Here is a 15,371-nt window from a genome sequence, read left to right on the forward strand (position 1 = left end):
TATACCTTTCTGTCCAAATGATCATCTCTCCCTTCCTTTGCCTACATTTTTGACTTGATCTTATTTATTTGCTTTTCAATACAAACTGTGAGAAATTTTACTTTTAAATCTTCTTAAGCAATTGTTTTAAGTTATTTATATTATTAAAATACATCTGATATTAGTACTTTTTATTATTAACTATGAAAAAAGAAAATATTTTTAGAAATTTAAGTATAAATGACCTAGGCCTTATTTATTTAAATATAATTATGAAAGTTTGGATTAAGGTTATCGTATTAAAAGGGAAAAGTTTTCATGGACTATTAAAGCATTCATATTCTGGGGATGCTTGGTTTTATTTTGAGGCAAAAGGAATGAATCTTAGGGAAAACTTGAACTTAGGAAACAAAGCAAAATTTGAAGTTGATTATTGTAGGCCAACTAGAGTAAGGCAGAGCCTTAAATTGATTCACTTGTCATAATGTTATGGTCTAAATTTGTATTCTTACTGTCTTTGGACGCATCATAGGTGATTTTTCTTTCTTTCTTTAAATCTTGTTCTTTAGCATATAGCATGTAATAATACTTACTGCAAACAGATTTTTCAGACATGATTAGATTTCACTTGCCTTAACGTGAGAATTACGGTTATTTTTAGTTTCTTAGTATCCTCAAAATATAATTGCATAAATGAGAACAAATCTAGTTGACAATGGCTTTCAAAATGATGATACATACCAGTTGTTCAGCACTTTTAAAGGCAAATCTAGGCTTGGCGTAGTGGTTCACATCTGTAATCCCAGCACTTTGGGAGGCTGAGGCGCTTGAGGCTAGGGGTTTGAAACCAGTCTGAGCAATATAGCAAGACCCTTGTCTCTAAAAAAAGCAAAAAAAAATTAGCCAAGTGTGGTGGGCACCTATAGTCCCAGCCTCCTGGGAGGCTGAGACAGGAAGGTCAGTAACCTGGGCGACAGAGTGAGACCTCGTCTCTTAAAAAAAAAAAAGGCAAATCTAGAAATACTGTATTACCTACTATAGTATCTTACTTTAAGATTATTTTATGTGACAAACATATTAAGTTAAATTCCTTTAAAGAGGCAATCTGTGTTAAAGTCACATGGCTTTACGTGAAACTTTGTAACATTTAAACCTTTAACAAATATGTGATTTCTTGTCAATCTTTTAATACGTGAGAGCTAACAGATGATATTGTATCATGAAAGAATTTGTAGTCTTTCTGTATACACAGAAAGAAAAGATACCTATTGCTATTACTTCACTGTGAGTTAAAGGCCATATCATTCTATACCGTATTCCTAGATTAAAGCATGGGTGACCTTGGTTTTCTTATATTGTGCCTATGCTTGACAGTGGCTTAGACATTTAAGGCCATCAGACAAGGTATAAAGTCTTTCATAGTCACAAGAAGTAAAAGGTATCTGACTAGAAGAGAATATGTGGGCAAGTGCCTTGCTGGCTGTAATTTTGTTGTCATTTCAAGTTCTGTGGTGGTGTAATTGATGTGACAGGGCTGGGCTTTAGATGTGGTCCCTTAACTTGTGCTCACTTTCAGTTTTAGTTTCTCTGTCATTCATTTTGATTAGATAAAATTTAGGAGACAAATATATGCACACCAATGAAGGCTGTTTGGTGTAAGTTTTATGATGACATAGTTCAATAATAAAGATGCAAAGTTAATATTTTTCTTTACTGCTTCATGAAAATTGCAGTAATTGGTGTCACCTTACGTTACAAGATAGAGGGTGGTGTGCTGATGGCACAGTCAGCAGGAGGTTCTTTTTTATTAATATTATAATTAAATGATTTTCTGGAAATAGTCCAGAAACAGATGCAAGTTGATCATGCCTTGTCCACTGTTGCTTGGCATCATCACTTAGTTTTAAAAAAGAATTGACTTGACACCTTGTTTTTACAGGTTGTTATTGATGCCTTCAGATTGATCAATGCTAATATGATGGTCTTAGGACATGAACCAAGACAAACAACTTCAAATCTGGGTCATTTAAACAAGCCTTCTATTCAGGTAATGCCTATTATTTGATAATGTGTTAAAACTCTGTTTTATATGTTAAAAGCTTGCTATAATTAGTCATTTTCAGATCTGATCATTAGCATTTTAATTTGCTTGCAATTTTTATTATGTTTTAAAAGAGAATTATGGAAATATGATTGCAAAAGTTACGTTTGCACGTATGTGAGTCAATTTTTAATAGGTTATTTAAATTTTTCTGTCATGTTCTGAGGACACCCTTTGGGAGAGCATGGCAGAGCCTTTATCTTGGGGCTGCCTTCTGGCCTGCCTAGTTAACATTGTAGACAAAGACTGATAGGGTTTTGGGTAGAGGGCATTAGTTACTATCATTGATACATTAGTAGACATTTCTCATAGCAGAAAGTAATGGGAAAGTTGCTGTATATTTTAAGAGAGATTAAAAAACAATTCTTAAACAGTATTTAAATTTTCTATCTTAAAAAGGCCTTAAAAAAGTCTTATAAAACATAACTGATGTATTATTACTGTTGAGAATTTGTGTCTTGTTTTTTCTATGGATGATATTAGCCATCATTATTGAAGTTGCTGATATGCAGACACTTAATATCCTCTTGAGTGATTAATGTTTTCTTTGTATCATTCACATGTCTTGTTTTTATACATATCTTTATTGTCTTGAAAATTATTTTAAATTTGTTTTTAAATGCACTACTGCCTTTGTCTACTAGCTAATTACTTCTCTGAAGATTAATTAAAAGGGCAGAAATACCATGTTTGGTTAAACAGAACACAGACAAAGACATTATAGTAGCTATTGATTCCCTCTTCTGAAACCTTGGCTCTGTCTAAAGGTTGTCTTTGGGGAGTTGTGGTTTTCTCAGTTAACCATGGTTAAGCCTTGGTTACACTTTGATAACTGTACTTTTAAATGCTTAATTTTTTAGCAGTCACTTGTATTGTATGACTCTTCATCAAAGTGAAATGTTTTGTTTCAAAAGATTCAGGTGTGTTGCTTTTGAAAAAAATTTTATAAACCAGGGAAAACGGCAAAGTATAATGAGTATGAAATAAGTGACTTGTGATTTTAACTGGGTACAGACAAGCCCATACTTGCATGCTCCATGAGACTATATTATAGGACCTGTTTAGCCTGTGATAATGACCTTTCTTATAAACCCCCATAGCATCATACTGCTTCATTATTTTTTGCAGAAGCTTAAGTAGCATCTTACAATCCAAGATCATTGTGATTACTACATGGTATGTTTCCGCCAGAAGCTTTTAGTAATTGCAAGTCACCAGCCACCTGTTGCAGATCTCATTTTTTAAATTAAAACACTGCTTTTTAACCTTAAATTGAGTATAATCGATAGTAAAATGTTTCTTTCTACACCAGTCTAGAAAGAACTGTATTTTTTAATCCTATTTTATAGTCTGTAATTTAAGGTGGACCTTAGGAAGCAGCTTCCAAACCTAAGTTAAATAACCTGTGCAAATAACTCCTATAGCATTGTTATTTTTCCTATCATTTCAGTTTTTTTTGCCTTCCAATTAAAATCTGTAAATATATTTATTTCATAGTTTATATAGTGCCCATCAGAATGACATCTATCTGGGTGCTTTACAGTTTTAAGACAATTTCATTACTAAAACACACAAATGGGATCAAGCCCAAAAGTGACAGAACAAAGCTAGACCTTGAAACACTTTATTTTTCTAAGACAAGCCAAAAAGAAAGCAGCTCAGAAGAGCTTGAAGTGAGTGGTAACATCCATAATCGAATTTTACTACATAGGGTGTCTATTAGATTATGGTGCAATTTACTATGTTAAACCATTTTAAATTGCACAAGAGAATTTTATTATATTTAAATAACAAGAGTATTTAACTCAGGCCTCAGAAGGCTTTTAGAAGTGCCATGCCTTTTATTTTCAAGGGGAAGTTAGTAGGTGTAAAGAGGGACTTTACTATGAAACTAATTTTCAAGTAGTGGTATAGAAGCCTGATAACATCAGCACACATGCTGGTGGTCACTAATGATTCTCCAACCCTGATTTCCTTACTATTATACTTCAAGTATAGGGGAAAAGTTACCATTGCAACATAGACTACTATTTAATAATTTGAGGATGGCCAGGTGCTGTGGTGGCTCATACCTGTAATCTTAGTACTCTACAAGGCTGAGGGGGAAGGATCACTTGAGCTCGGGAGTTTCAAACTAGCCTGACCAAGAGTAAGACCCTGTCTCTACATAAAAAAAGAAAAAGAAAAATTAGCCAGGAGTGGTGGCATGCACCTATTGTCCCAACTACTCGGGCGACTGAGGCAGGAGGATGGCTTGAGCCCAGGAATGTGAGGTTGTAGTGAGCTGCAGTGATGCCACTGTACTTTAGCCAGGGCAACAGATCAAGGCTCTGTCTACAGAAAAAAAAAATTAAAAACAACTTCAGGAAAGTATAAAATATGTTAAATAAGAATATACAAGTTCTCCATTTTGTAAGTATATGTTTCGTAAACTGTGCCTGTATTTTTACATCAAGATGTTAGTATTGATTACTTTTTTTGTGTGTGTAGAGACAGTCTCACTTTATTGCTCTCAGTAGAGTGCTTTGGCTTTTTTTTTTTTTTGTAGAGACAGAGTCTCACTGTACCGCCCTCGGATAGAGTGCCGTGGCGTCACACGGCTCACAGCAACCTCTAACTCTTGGGCTTACGCGATTTTCTTGCCTCATCCTCCTGAGTAGCTGGGACTACAGGCACCCGCCACAAAGCCTGGCTATTTTTTTATCGCAGTTTGGCCAGGGCCGTGTTTGAACCTGCCACCCTTGGTATATGGGGCCAGCGCTCTACCCACTAAGCCACAGGTGCTGCCCGTTAGTATCGATTACTTTTGAATACTATTGAATACTATTTTTAAAGCACTAATGACAGTGTTGAAGTAGTAATAGACAAAGTTTGTTTTCACTTTCATGTTTATATGATAGAAGCCATTAATCCTGGGAGAGAAAGGAAAGTATACTGCCCAATACATATATATATATGAGACTTTATATTATTTTCTACTTGGAACATTTGACCATTGTTATCAGATGTTTAGAATTAAGAGTCAACAGCATTTATTTTAATAACTAACTTTTCGAAACTATTCCATTAAAAACTGTTCAGTGGGGCGGTGCCTGTGGCTCAGTGAGTAGGGCGCCAGCCCCATATGCCAAGGGTGGCGGGTTCAAATCCAGCCCCGGCCAAACTGCAACAACAACAAAAAAAATAGCTGGGCGTTGTGGCGGGCGCCTGTAGTCCCAGCTGCTCGGGAGGCTGAGGCAAGAGAATCGTGTAAGCCCAAGAGTTACAGGTTGCTGTGAGCCGTGTGATGCAATGGCACTCTATCCGAGGGCGGTACAGTGAGACTCTGTCTCTACAAAAAAAAAAAAAAAAAAAAACTGTTCAGTGATATTTCACATCCTTCAGTGTCAATAATTTGAAAATTTTCAGCACCACAGAAATTTAGTAAATATTGATGCATAGGTGCATGTCTCCTCTGAGCTTGTAAGTGCAGTCCTGAATTAGAACTACATTGTGAATTAGAGTCAAGCTATTTGAAAAAACATTGTTTTAGGTAATTATTTAAATATACAGTTATAAAACAATTGTACTAGAAGAACCATTGTGGTCACTTTGTAGATGAAGACACTTAGGCCCATAAAGTTAAGTTGCCCAGGTTATTTGGTGAGTTAACGTAGAAACTGATACTCATAACCAGAGTTCTTCATTCTCTTATGGTTGGAAACATAACTATTTAATTAAATTTTGACATAGATAATAATATGTATATAGTTCAAAGTACAAAAAGTTACTTAACAAAAATTCTCCATTCTGGATTTGCTTTCTATAACCCAGTTCTCTACTTTAGAGGGAACCATAAAACACATTTTGTTTCTTTTCATTATTCTGTTTAAGTACAGAAAGCTTTGTTTTAGAAGGTGATTTATTTAGGTGGATATTTTTTAGCACCATATTTTCAGTTTATCAATGTAAAATTATTTAAGACAAACAAATTTATCTGAGTAGGTAGTGCGTTCAAATACCAAATTATATATTTTAGCAGTACAGTTAATCTCAAAAATGTGGGCCTATCTGTGGGCCCATTGGCTGGCTTCTGTATGTGTTGGCCATAGCTGTTAGCTTGATGGACCACCATGAGGAAATGTGCAGTTAGTACATGCAGAGGCGCGAGGATGGGATATCATCCAGCTGAAGCTTCACAGTAAAGCTGTATCTGCCTAGAGCAGGAGTCCTCAGACTTTTTAAACAGGGGGCCAATTCACTGTCCCTCAGACGGTTGGAGGGCCAGACTATAGTTTAAAAAAAAAACTGTGAACAAATTCCTATGCACACTGCACATATCTTATTTTGAAGTAAAAAAACAAAACAGGAACAAATACAATCACACCGCCTCATGTGGCCCGCGGGCCGCAGTTTGAGGACCCCTGGCCTAGAGGACTGGGCACCTTTCTCTGATTCTCAATGTGTACCTATAAATGGCACCTTTGTGCACTAGAATTTAACTCACAGCTCCTGCAGATTATAAGATGAAAAAGGATTTAATTGATGCCCTTAATTTCATATACGACATATCAACCACTTAAAATCAGTCACTGCTTCTTATGGGGTTTCTAAGCTCACTTTTATAACAGACATTAGGAATATAAAGATAGTTTGTGATAGTACCTGTTTGTGATAGTACCAATGTTTTAATACTTGGTGGAGTAGTATTTGCTAACAAAGCTTTAAAATAACAATGCTTTGTTTTTGTTCTGATACTTAAAGTACATTGGCTTAATCTAAGAATTTCCTAATATACATTGTAGTGCAGTGTGTTAGAAAGAAGTTGGGTTATGGAGTAACAATGACCTAGGTTCAAATCCCCATCTCACCCTTTACCAGCTGTAAACTGGGATATGTTAAGATTTGTGTCATATTTTCTTCATCTGTCAAAATACAAGTGGAATTGGCCTACCTTACTGTACTTTTTGTGAAGATTAGAAGATACAATGTGTAAAGCAGATACTAGATGTTCATTAAATGTTCTCTTCCCTCCCTCTTCCTCCTCTACCTCAATAAGATCCTAAGACCCATGCTGTAAAAATCTATCAGAGAGTGGTAGTTATTTTGGTTAGTTTTATCTTTAGACTGCTGAAATTTAACCCCAAAGTGCTTTTTGGTTTTATACTTATTAAAAATACATCTAAGGTGTATTTCTGTACTTCCATGTTTTTTGAAATTGCTAGACGTGTACGGGAATACTATTCTACATTTCATTTGGATTCCTTTTGTGATTTAGATGTGCAGGCAATTGTGAATTGATTCCAGTATATCTGGAGTTATCATTTCTTAATAAACCCAGGCCATTAGCTTAAAGTTTTATTTTTTATTTTATTTTATTTTATTTTTTGCAGTTTTTGGCCAGGGCTGGGTTTGAACCCACCACCTCCAGCATTTGGGGCTGCTGGCACCCTACTCCTTTGAGCCACAGGCGCCGCCCTCTTAAAGTTTTATTATGATTGACCAGTTTGTCTTGGAGATTGAGTGAGGTAGAAAAAAGTTTTTGATTAGATTGTTTAGATTACATGTCACTGGATGAGAGCATGGATCTACCCCGTTTCCTCGAAAATAAGACATCCTCTGAAAATAAGACCTACTTGCAGGAAAGATAAGATGTCCCCTGAAAATAAGACCTGGTGCATCTTTGGGAGCACACTTTCTTTTTTTCAGGGAAACAGGGTAGTAAGGAGCAAACTCCATTGTTAACTTGGAGACATGCATGGATATAATTATTTGAGTAGACAAAACCAATTTTAAAAAGGGAAAACCCCAGAGTAATGTGGATGAAGAACAAGTGCATCGTTACTGCTTTTTTGACTTTCCTTTCGGAATACCAAAATATCATAAAATTTGGTATAATAAATTATGAGTAATTGATTTATAACTTAGATTATGATGAGATCGAATCTTATCTCTGACTCTGAACAAGGCTACTGAATTTGTACTGCTTTATATTATAGTTTAAACAATGTGTAACCCATCCCACTATATCTCACTTCTAAACTTCCAGCTTAGAAAAATATTTTTATTTTTTTATTTTTTTTTGAGACAGAGTTTCACTTTGTCACTCCCTAATAGAGTGCCATGGCGTCATAGCTCATAGCAACCTCAGACTCTTGGGCTCAAGTGATTCTTTTGCCTCAGCCTCCCAAGTAGCTGGGACTACAGGCACCCGCCACAATGCCCAGCTATTTTTAGAGATGGGGTCTTGCTCTAGCTCAGGCTGGTCTTGAATCTGTGAGCTCAGGCGATCTGTCGGCCTTGGCCTCCCAGAGTGCTGGGATTACTGGTGTGAGCCACTTCGCCCAGCCCGAGAAAAATATTTTTATTTCATTTTAATTTACTTAGGATAAAATGCTTATTACAGGATGGTAAAGATATCATATGCTGTCTATATCAACAATTTCAAATCATTGCATTTGTTTTATGAGATGAAAAATACTAATTTATCCTTTTAAAATCACTTATATAGGCATTAATTCATGGACTAAACAGACATTATTACTCCATTACTATTAACTATCGGAAAAATGAACTGGAACAGAAGGTAAGTTTAAATTCTTACCTTAGAGGATGGAAAAATCTTTTTCAAACTGTTACCTAGTATATGATTTAAATTAGAATTATTGACCTCTTAATGTTTCCAAGTATTTTTTCATTGCTAATCAATTGCAGTATAAAGTAAAGGAATGCTTTCTTGAACATACTGAAAGATATGTTTTACCTTATTGGTAGATGCTGAAGTGGAAGAAGTAGGAAATACATTAAATATTCCAGTTAGTTCTGTGATAAATCCTACAGTTACTTCTCTTAGTTCTGTGATTTTTTTCTGAATAATTTGTCTTCTTCAATACCTTTTATAATTCCTAATTTGAGAGGGACAAATTAAATTTTGTGTAATCCTTTTAAAAAATACACTGTTTACCTAGGGCAGTGGTTCTCAACCTTCCTAATGCCACGGCCCTTTCATACAATTACTGTGGGTCGTGACCTAGGGTATTCTAAGAGTGAATCAAAGGGAAACAGGTTAGAGTTTTCAAATATTTTGAACTAGGTATTTATCCCTTTTTATACCAGTTTTCAAATTTGATTACTTTTTCATATTACCTAGCATTTAGTACATTAGCACTCTTTTAGGACTATTTCTTTCTGGTCTTTTTTTTTTTTTTTTTGGATCCTAGTGATTGTGAAATAAACAGGGTAAAAGTCCCTGCCCTCTTCATTTCCCTTTGGCAGGAGAGATATGACTTAAATATGGAAGCCAAAAAAAAAATTTCAGGTATTCGTGTTATAAAAATAATGTATCAGGTTAAGGGAAAAAAGAAAAAGACCTGTTTCAGATAGTATGGGGTAACTTAGGTATCACTATAAGGAAAGGCATCTACCTCTAAGGAAGAGGGGAAGGTGAGTTATGCAAAGACGAGAATAGTCTTCTAGGGGTTGGAGCATGCCTTAGGTTAGGTTGTCTTAATATAAATTTAGAAGAATTCTAATTGGAGTTTATTTGAATTAATACAATTAATTTTAAATTCATTAAAATGAATGAATTGACCTTTTTTGACTTTTGACTTTTTTTCTCAAGCCAGAAAAAGAATTACTTTTTCTTTATATGTTTTAGATGTTGCTAAATTTGCACAAGAAGAGTTGGATGGAAGGTTTGACACTTCAGGACTACAGTGAACATTGTAAACACAATGAATCAGTGGTAAAAGAGATGTTGGAATTAGCCAAGAATTATAATAAGGTAAAAGTTACTTCCAACATTTGTTTTTTATGTTTGTATTTTGTAATCTTTGGAATATGTATGATTAGATGCCAAACATTGTATAAATATAAATAATTGAAAGTAGAAAAGCCTATTTTCTAAATCAGATAGTGAATATTTGCATTGAAGGCCATTCCATACTCTTGCAACTATTTACCTCTGCTGTTGCAGTGTAAAAGCAGCCATAGATGGTATGTAAAGGCATAAATACATTTCTGGATTCTGTTAAAATGGGCAGCTGGTCCCATTTGGCCCATGAGCTTAGTTTGCCAACCCCTGCTATAGACCGTATAATACAGTTGGACATTTGAAATCTTCATTTTCACGGGATTTTTTTTTTGGAAGGGAAGGGAGTAGAGGGATGTAGACAACAATAATAACATTTTTAAATTGCTATGTATAACATTTCTCTTCATTTTATAAACATTTCTTTTATTCATTGAATAATTATTTGTTGAAAATCAACTATGTGTGGCTCGGCACCCATAGCACAGTGGTTATGGCACCAGCCACATACACTGAGAGCGGCAGGTTTAAACCTGGCCTGGGCCAGCTAAACAACTGCAACAACCAAAAACAATAGCTGGGTGTTGTGACGGGCTTCAGTAGTCCCAGCTACTTGTGAGGCTAAGGCAAGAGAATCGCTGGAGACCAAGAGTTTGAGGTTGCTGTGAGCTGTGACTCCATGGCACTCTACCAAGGGCGACAGTGAGACTGTCTCAAAAAATAGAAAATCAACTATGTGCCGGGAGCCAAGGATATGGTATAAAAAAGACATACAAATTTTCTGTCCTCAAGGAGCTTCCTTTATGGTATAGGAAACAGAAGGTAAACAAATAAATACATGATACATTTTGATTAGTGCTATGAAAAAAATTAAGATGATGTAAAGAAGAATAACTAGGGGAGATCCATTTACATGAGAGTGTTAAAAAGTCAAGTTTTATAAAATACCCTGAAAATGGTTATTGTGTGCTAAGATATATGTGGGCATGATATTGTTTTTGTTCACGGATTTGTATTCTTTTTACAATTTTAAAAATATGAAAATACTTGAAATATGACTGAAAGATATCTTCCATGTGTATCACTAAAGTAAGACAGCTAGAACAAACTACCAGAAAGCAGGTGGCTTAAAATAACAAAAGTTTATTCTCTCATAATTCTGGAGGCCAGAAGACCAAAGGCAAGGAGTTAGTAGGGCCATGCTCCCAAGCCTGTAGGGAAGGGTCCTTCCTTACGTTTTGCAGCTTCTAGTAGTCACAGACATTCTTTGGCTTGGAGCAGCATAATTCTAATCTTTTATTGAGGTTAGGATTTCAGCCTATCCTTTGGCGACACAATTCAACCCATAATATGTTTCCCAACTTTTTAGACCAAAACCCACCTAAATAATAAGGTTTACATTTTGACCCAGTATATACAAATGAATATGTTGTATAATTGCAACAGAAGTTTTACGAAACAATATTTACCCTATTATAATCGTGTATTTTATTTTCTTTCTCATTTGACTCTCTTATTGTTTCAGTTATATACATAGGTATCGTTCACATATACATATAGATTGCAACCCATTATGGGTTGAAAATCTAGAATTTGAAAAAACACATTTACACATTATACAGTGTTGGTTTTGTAAGTATTTATTGAATATCTCTTGTGCAAATTCCACTAGAAAACAGATTCTTGCTTCATTTATAGAAAAATAGTGACAGTTAGCTAAGGTAACCAGAGCACTTAGCAAAAATCATCACAGTCAAAGGCTAGAAATTAGAAAAGGCATAGGCTAGATTTCATAATCCTGCTACTGGGTATGCATCCAAAGGAAATGAAATCAATATGTTGAAAACATACCTGCATGTTCATTGGAGCATTATTCACAGTAGACAAAATACGAAGTCACCCTAAGTGTCAGTCAACCAATGAATGGATAAAATGTAGTTTGTGTGAATACACATTCACAATATATATTCAATAGTAGTCACACAATGGAATATGGTTCAGCCTTTAAAAAGAAAGCAATCCTGTCATTTTACAACATAGATGAACTTGGAGTACTTGATGTTAAATGAAATAAAACAGGCACACAAAGACAAATATCACATACTCTCTCTTATATGTGGAATATAAATAAATTGTCACTAGGGTTACGTGGAGTTGAGGAGTTGTTGGGGGGAGGCATAGGATATGCTAAGAAAACCATGTTGCTTGGCTGTATTTATGAGAGTGCATATTGGGGAATTAAGTTTTTAAAGTCAAGTAACAGGACTTGGAATATTAGGATTAAGAGTTATTTTTGATCAGAGGCATAATATGCTTAAAACCTGACTTTAGAAACATAATTTCACAACAGTGTAGAAGAAGAATGCTGCAAGAGGAGATTTAGAATGGAGATTCTTTTTAAGAGGAGCTTGCTACAACCCAAACAGAAGGTACTTAGCATCTGCATTACTGTAGTGGCAGTGGGAATGAAGTATCAATAGGCAAATAAATAAAGCATTCTGGTAGTTGGACAGAAGAAAGATCCTACCTAGGTGAATAAAGTATTTTGGTACCATTAGCATTTCCAATTTTGGTAGAAGTAGAAGGATTGAAAAAGGAGATAAAAGAGTTTTTCAGTAATATTAAAAATTAGTTGTAAGAGCTAGAGCTCAAGATTTCAGGTTCGTCATACTTAAGATTGATTATGGTTGTTATACCAAAAGGTAGTAGTTCTCTTTTTAAAGTAAGTACATTGTAAGAAAAAAAAAATTATTCAAGAAACAGGATAGAAAATATAACATGTGAAGCAACAAGTCTTTTGAGAAAATTGAACTTTGAAATAAAGCTGATGGGCCCATGCTTTAGTAGTCCAGTAGAATTAAGTTTAACTTTGAAGAGTAATTTAGTGTTTTAACTGAAAATCCCCATTAAAGCTGATTATAGGAAAAGTACTTTTAATCTTTCTAGTATATGTTTTCATGGTGTAGAGATTAAAGAAATAGTTTATCACATTTAAAAAATTAACTTTATAGAAATAAAAAAATTATGATTTAAGTTATTATTCAGCAGACTGTAGAAATGGTTTTCATTTCTCTGTAACATTACACATGTAAGTAAATTTGTATTGGTACTACTGCCAGGAGATAACCTATTTATGGTTACTGCTGCCCATCCACAGAAGTTTTTCCCTACTTTACAGTTTTAAAAAATCTCTGTAGTACTCAAAAACTTGTAAGATTTGGTTATAAGATGAAAACAATGTGTAAGCTGTGATATGAAAGAATCCAAATTTGGGAATGTAATTCCCTCTGTGATTGAAAGAAACACAGTGGAATTTTTAGTAACACTTAAAATATAAAAAGAAAGGCCCATGCTACCAATTCTTCATAGTATTCTTTTTAATTGGTTGATGTTTTAAACTAAGGTAATTACTGTTATGTGCCAGTTAATCCTAAGGGATTGAAAGAAGGTTAAAAAATAATTAAATTTCTATGTCCCAAATTTTCAATTTCAAGTCTGAATTCCTCACAGAAATTCTGCTGGATTATTATCAGTCATTTGATTTTTCTAATTACTAAACTATAACACCCACTGTTTTATTGTTTTCAAATCCCCTAACTCTTTCATGCCAAGATGCATCTGCTATTTTTAACGATTTTTGCTGATATTTGGTTATATATTTGTAAATGAATGTGCAGATAAAAATGAATTATAAAAGATCATCTTTAAGAATAGCATAGAAACAAAAATTTGCCTTGTTTTCAAGCATCTATTTTTATAAATTCTGAGATCTGACAGTTTTCTGGTGGAAATATTAACGTACTTAGTAACCCAAAAGAAGTTTTAGATATTTATTTTGTGCGCGTATATATAAAATATGTAAATATGTCATTACATTTGCTTTACTACAATAGTTCTATTAAATGGAAAATCCCCCCTCCTTTTTTTGCTAGTATAATAAGATAAAAAAAAAACCCAAAAGATTACACATATTGGGGAAAAACAGGCCAGATTATTATTATTTGAATGTGATAGAGTATTTTGCAATCAAACACAGAAAATCTAAGAGAACAAACCAGAAAACTCTTAGAACCTAGAACCGTTATAATCAAGAATATGGGCTGGGTACGATGGCTTACACCTGTAATCCTAGTACTTTGGGAGGCTGAGGCAGGAAGATTGCTTGATTTAGGAGTTTGAGGCCAGTCTGAACAAGAGCAAAGCCCCTGTCTCTGCAGAAAATAGAAAAATAAGCCTGCGCCTATAATCCTGGCTACTTGAGAGGCTGAGGCAGGAGGATTGATTGAGCCCAGAAATTTGAAGTTGTATTGAGCTACAGTGATGCCACTATGCTCAGCCAGGGCAAGGGTGAGAGAATGAGACTGTCTCCAAAAAAGAAAAAAAAAAACATAATAATAATTATATGGTTCATGACCGTGGTCACATAGACTGCAAGAGGCTGAATATTAGGTAAATCAGTTCACAGTAGCACCTAACTTTATAAAATATTCAGGAATAACTGTCACAAGAAATATAAATGTATCTAACTTACATGAAGAAAACTATAGCATTTGTGAATGAATTGAAACATACCATGTTTTCAAATGGGAAGACTCAATATTGTAAAACTTGGTCAAACATCACTATAATTCTAGTTAAGAGTATCAACACGAGCTTTTAAAAATTTGACAAATTGACAATAAAGCTTATCTTCCATACAAGTAATAACTAACACTTACTGAGTGCTTCTTAGGAGTCAGAGTAAAGGGTAATAGTTGTACTTGTAACACGGAGCCAGTAGCCCAAAATGTGTAATATACAAGGAATTCCTATAAAATATTTTTTAATAATAATAAATTGAACACAGGTGTTAGAAAACTAACTGAAGAAAAAGATAAATGGCACAGAAATGTGAAAAAGGTCCAACCTTATTATGTAGTCAAAGAAGAAAAGTAGAAAAAAAGTTTTTCTTTTTAAATTAAAAAAAAAAAAACACAAGGCCGGGCACAGTGGCTCACTTCTGTAATCCTAGCACTCTGGGAGGCTGAAGTGGGTGAATTGCCTGAGCCTCATGGGTTCGAGACCACTCTGAGCAAGAGTGAGACCCTGTCTCTAAAAAATATCTGGGCGTTGTGGTGGGTGCCTGTAGTCCCAGCTACTTGGGACACGGAGGCAAGAGAATTGCTTGAGCCCAAGAATTTGAGGTTGCTGTGAGCTATGACGGCATGGCACTGTACTGAGGGCGACAAGATGAGACTCTGTCTCAAAGGGGGAAAAAAAAAAAGTTTTAGGAAAATGTACCACAAGCAAGTGATAATCAGTGTAACATTTTTAAAGGCCTTCTTGTAAGTGCATGTAACTCTTTAACTTGTTCTCTTCTAAGGACTTAGAGAAATATCTGCAACCAGCCCTTAGGTGTAAAAGATTAAATAATAAAACATAATAAGTAAAAAAATTCCTGTATGTTAACTCCTGAATTATTTTCAGTTTTTGCATTAAGCAAGTTAGCAAGTGTTGCTTATG

General features: G+C 34.7%; 1 protein-coding gene across 1 annotated transcript in view; it reads left to right on the top strand.

Moving 5' to 3' along the window:
* PSMD14 (proteasome 26S subunit, non-ATPase 14) overlaps positions 1 to 15,371 on the top strand; it is a 95,357-nt gene that overhangs the window by 67,668 nt on the left and 12,318 nt on the right. The window contains exons 8-10 of the mRNA XM_053597491.1: positions 1,919 to 2,026; positions 8,571 to 8,645; positions 9,717 to 9,842. Coding sequence (XP_053453466.1) covers positions 1,919 to 2,026; positions 8,571 to 8,645; positions 9,717 to 9,842 — 309 coding nt within the window. The remainder of the gene's footprint in view (positions 1 to 1,918; positions 2,027 to 8,570; positions 8,646 to 9,716; positions 9,843 to 15,371) is intronic.

The sequence above is a fragment of the Nycticebus coucang genome, chromosome 7 (assembly GCF_027406575.1).
Source record: "Nycticebus coucang isolate mNycCou1 chromosome 7, mNycCou1.pri, whole genome shotgun sequence".
NCBI lineage: Eukaryota > Metazoa > Chordata > Mammalia > Primates > Lorisidae > Nycticebus > Nycticebus coucang.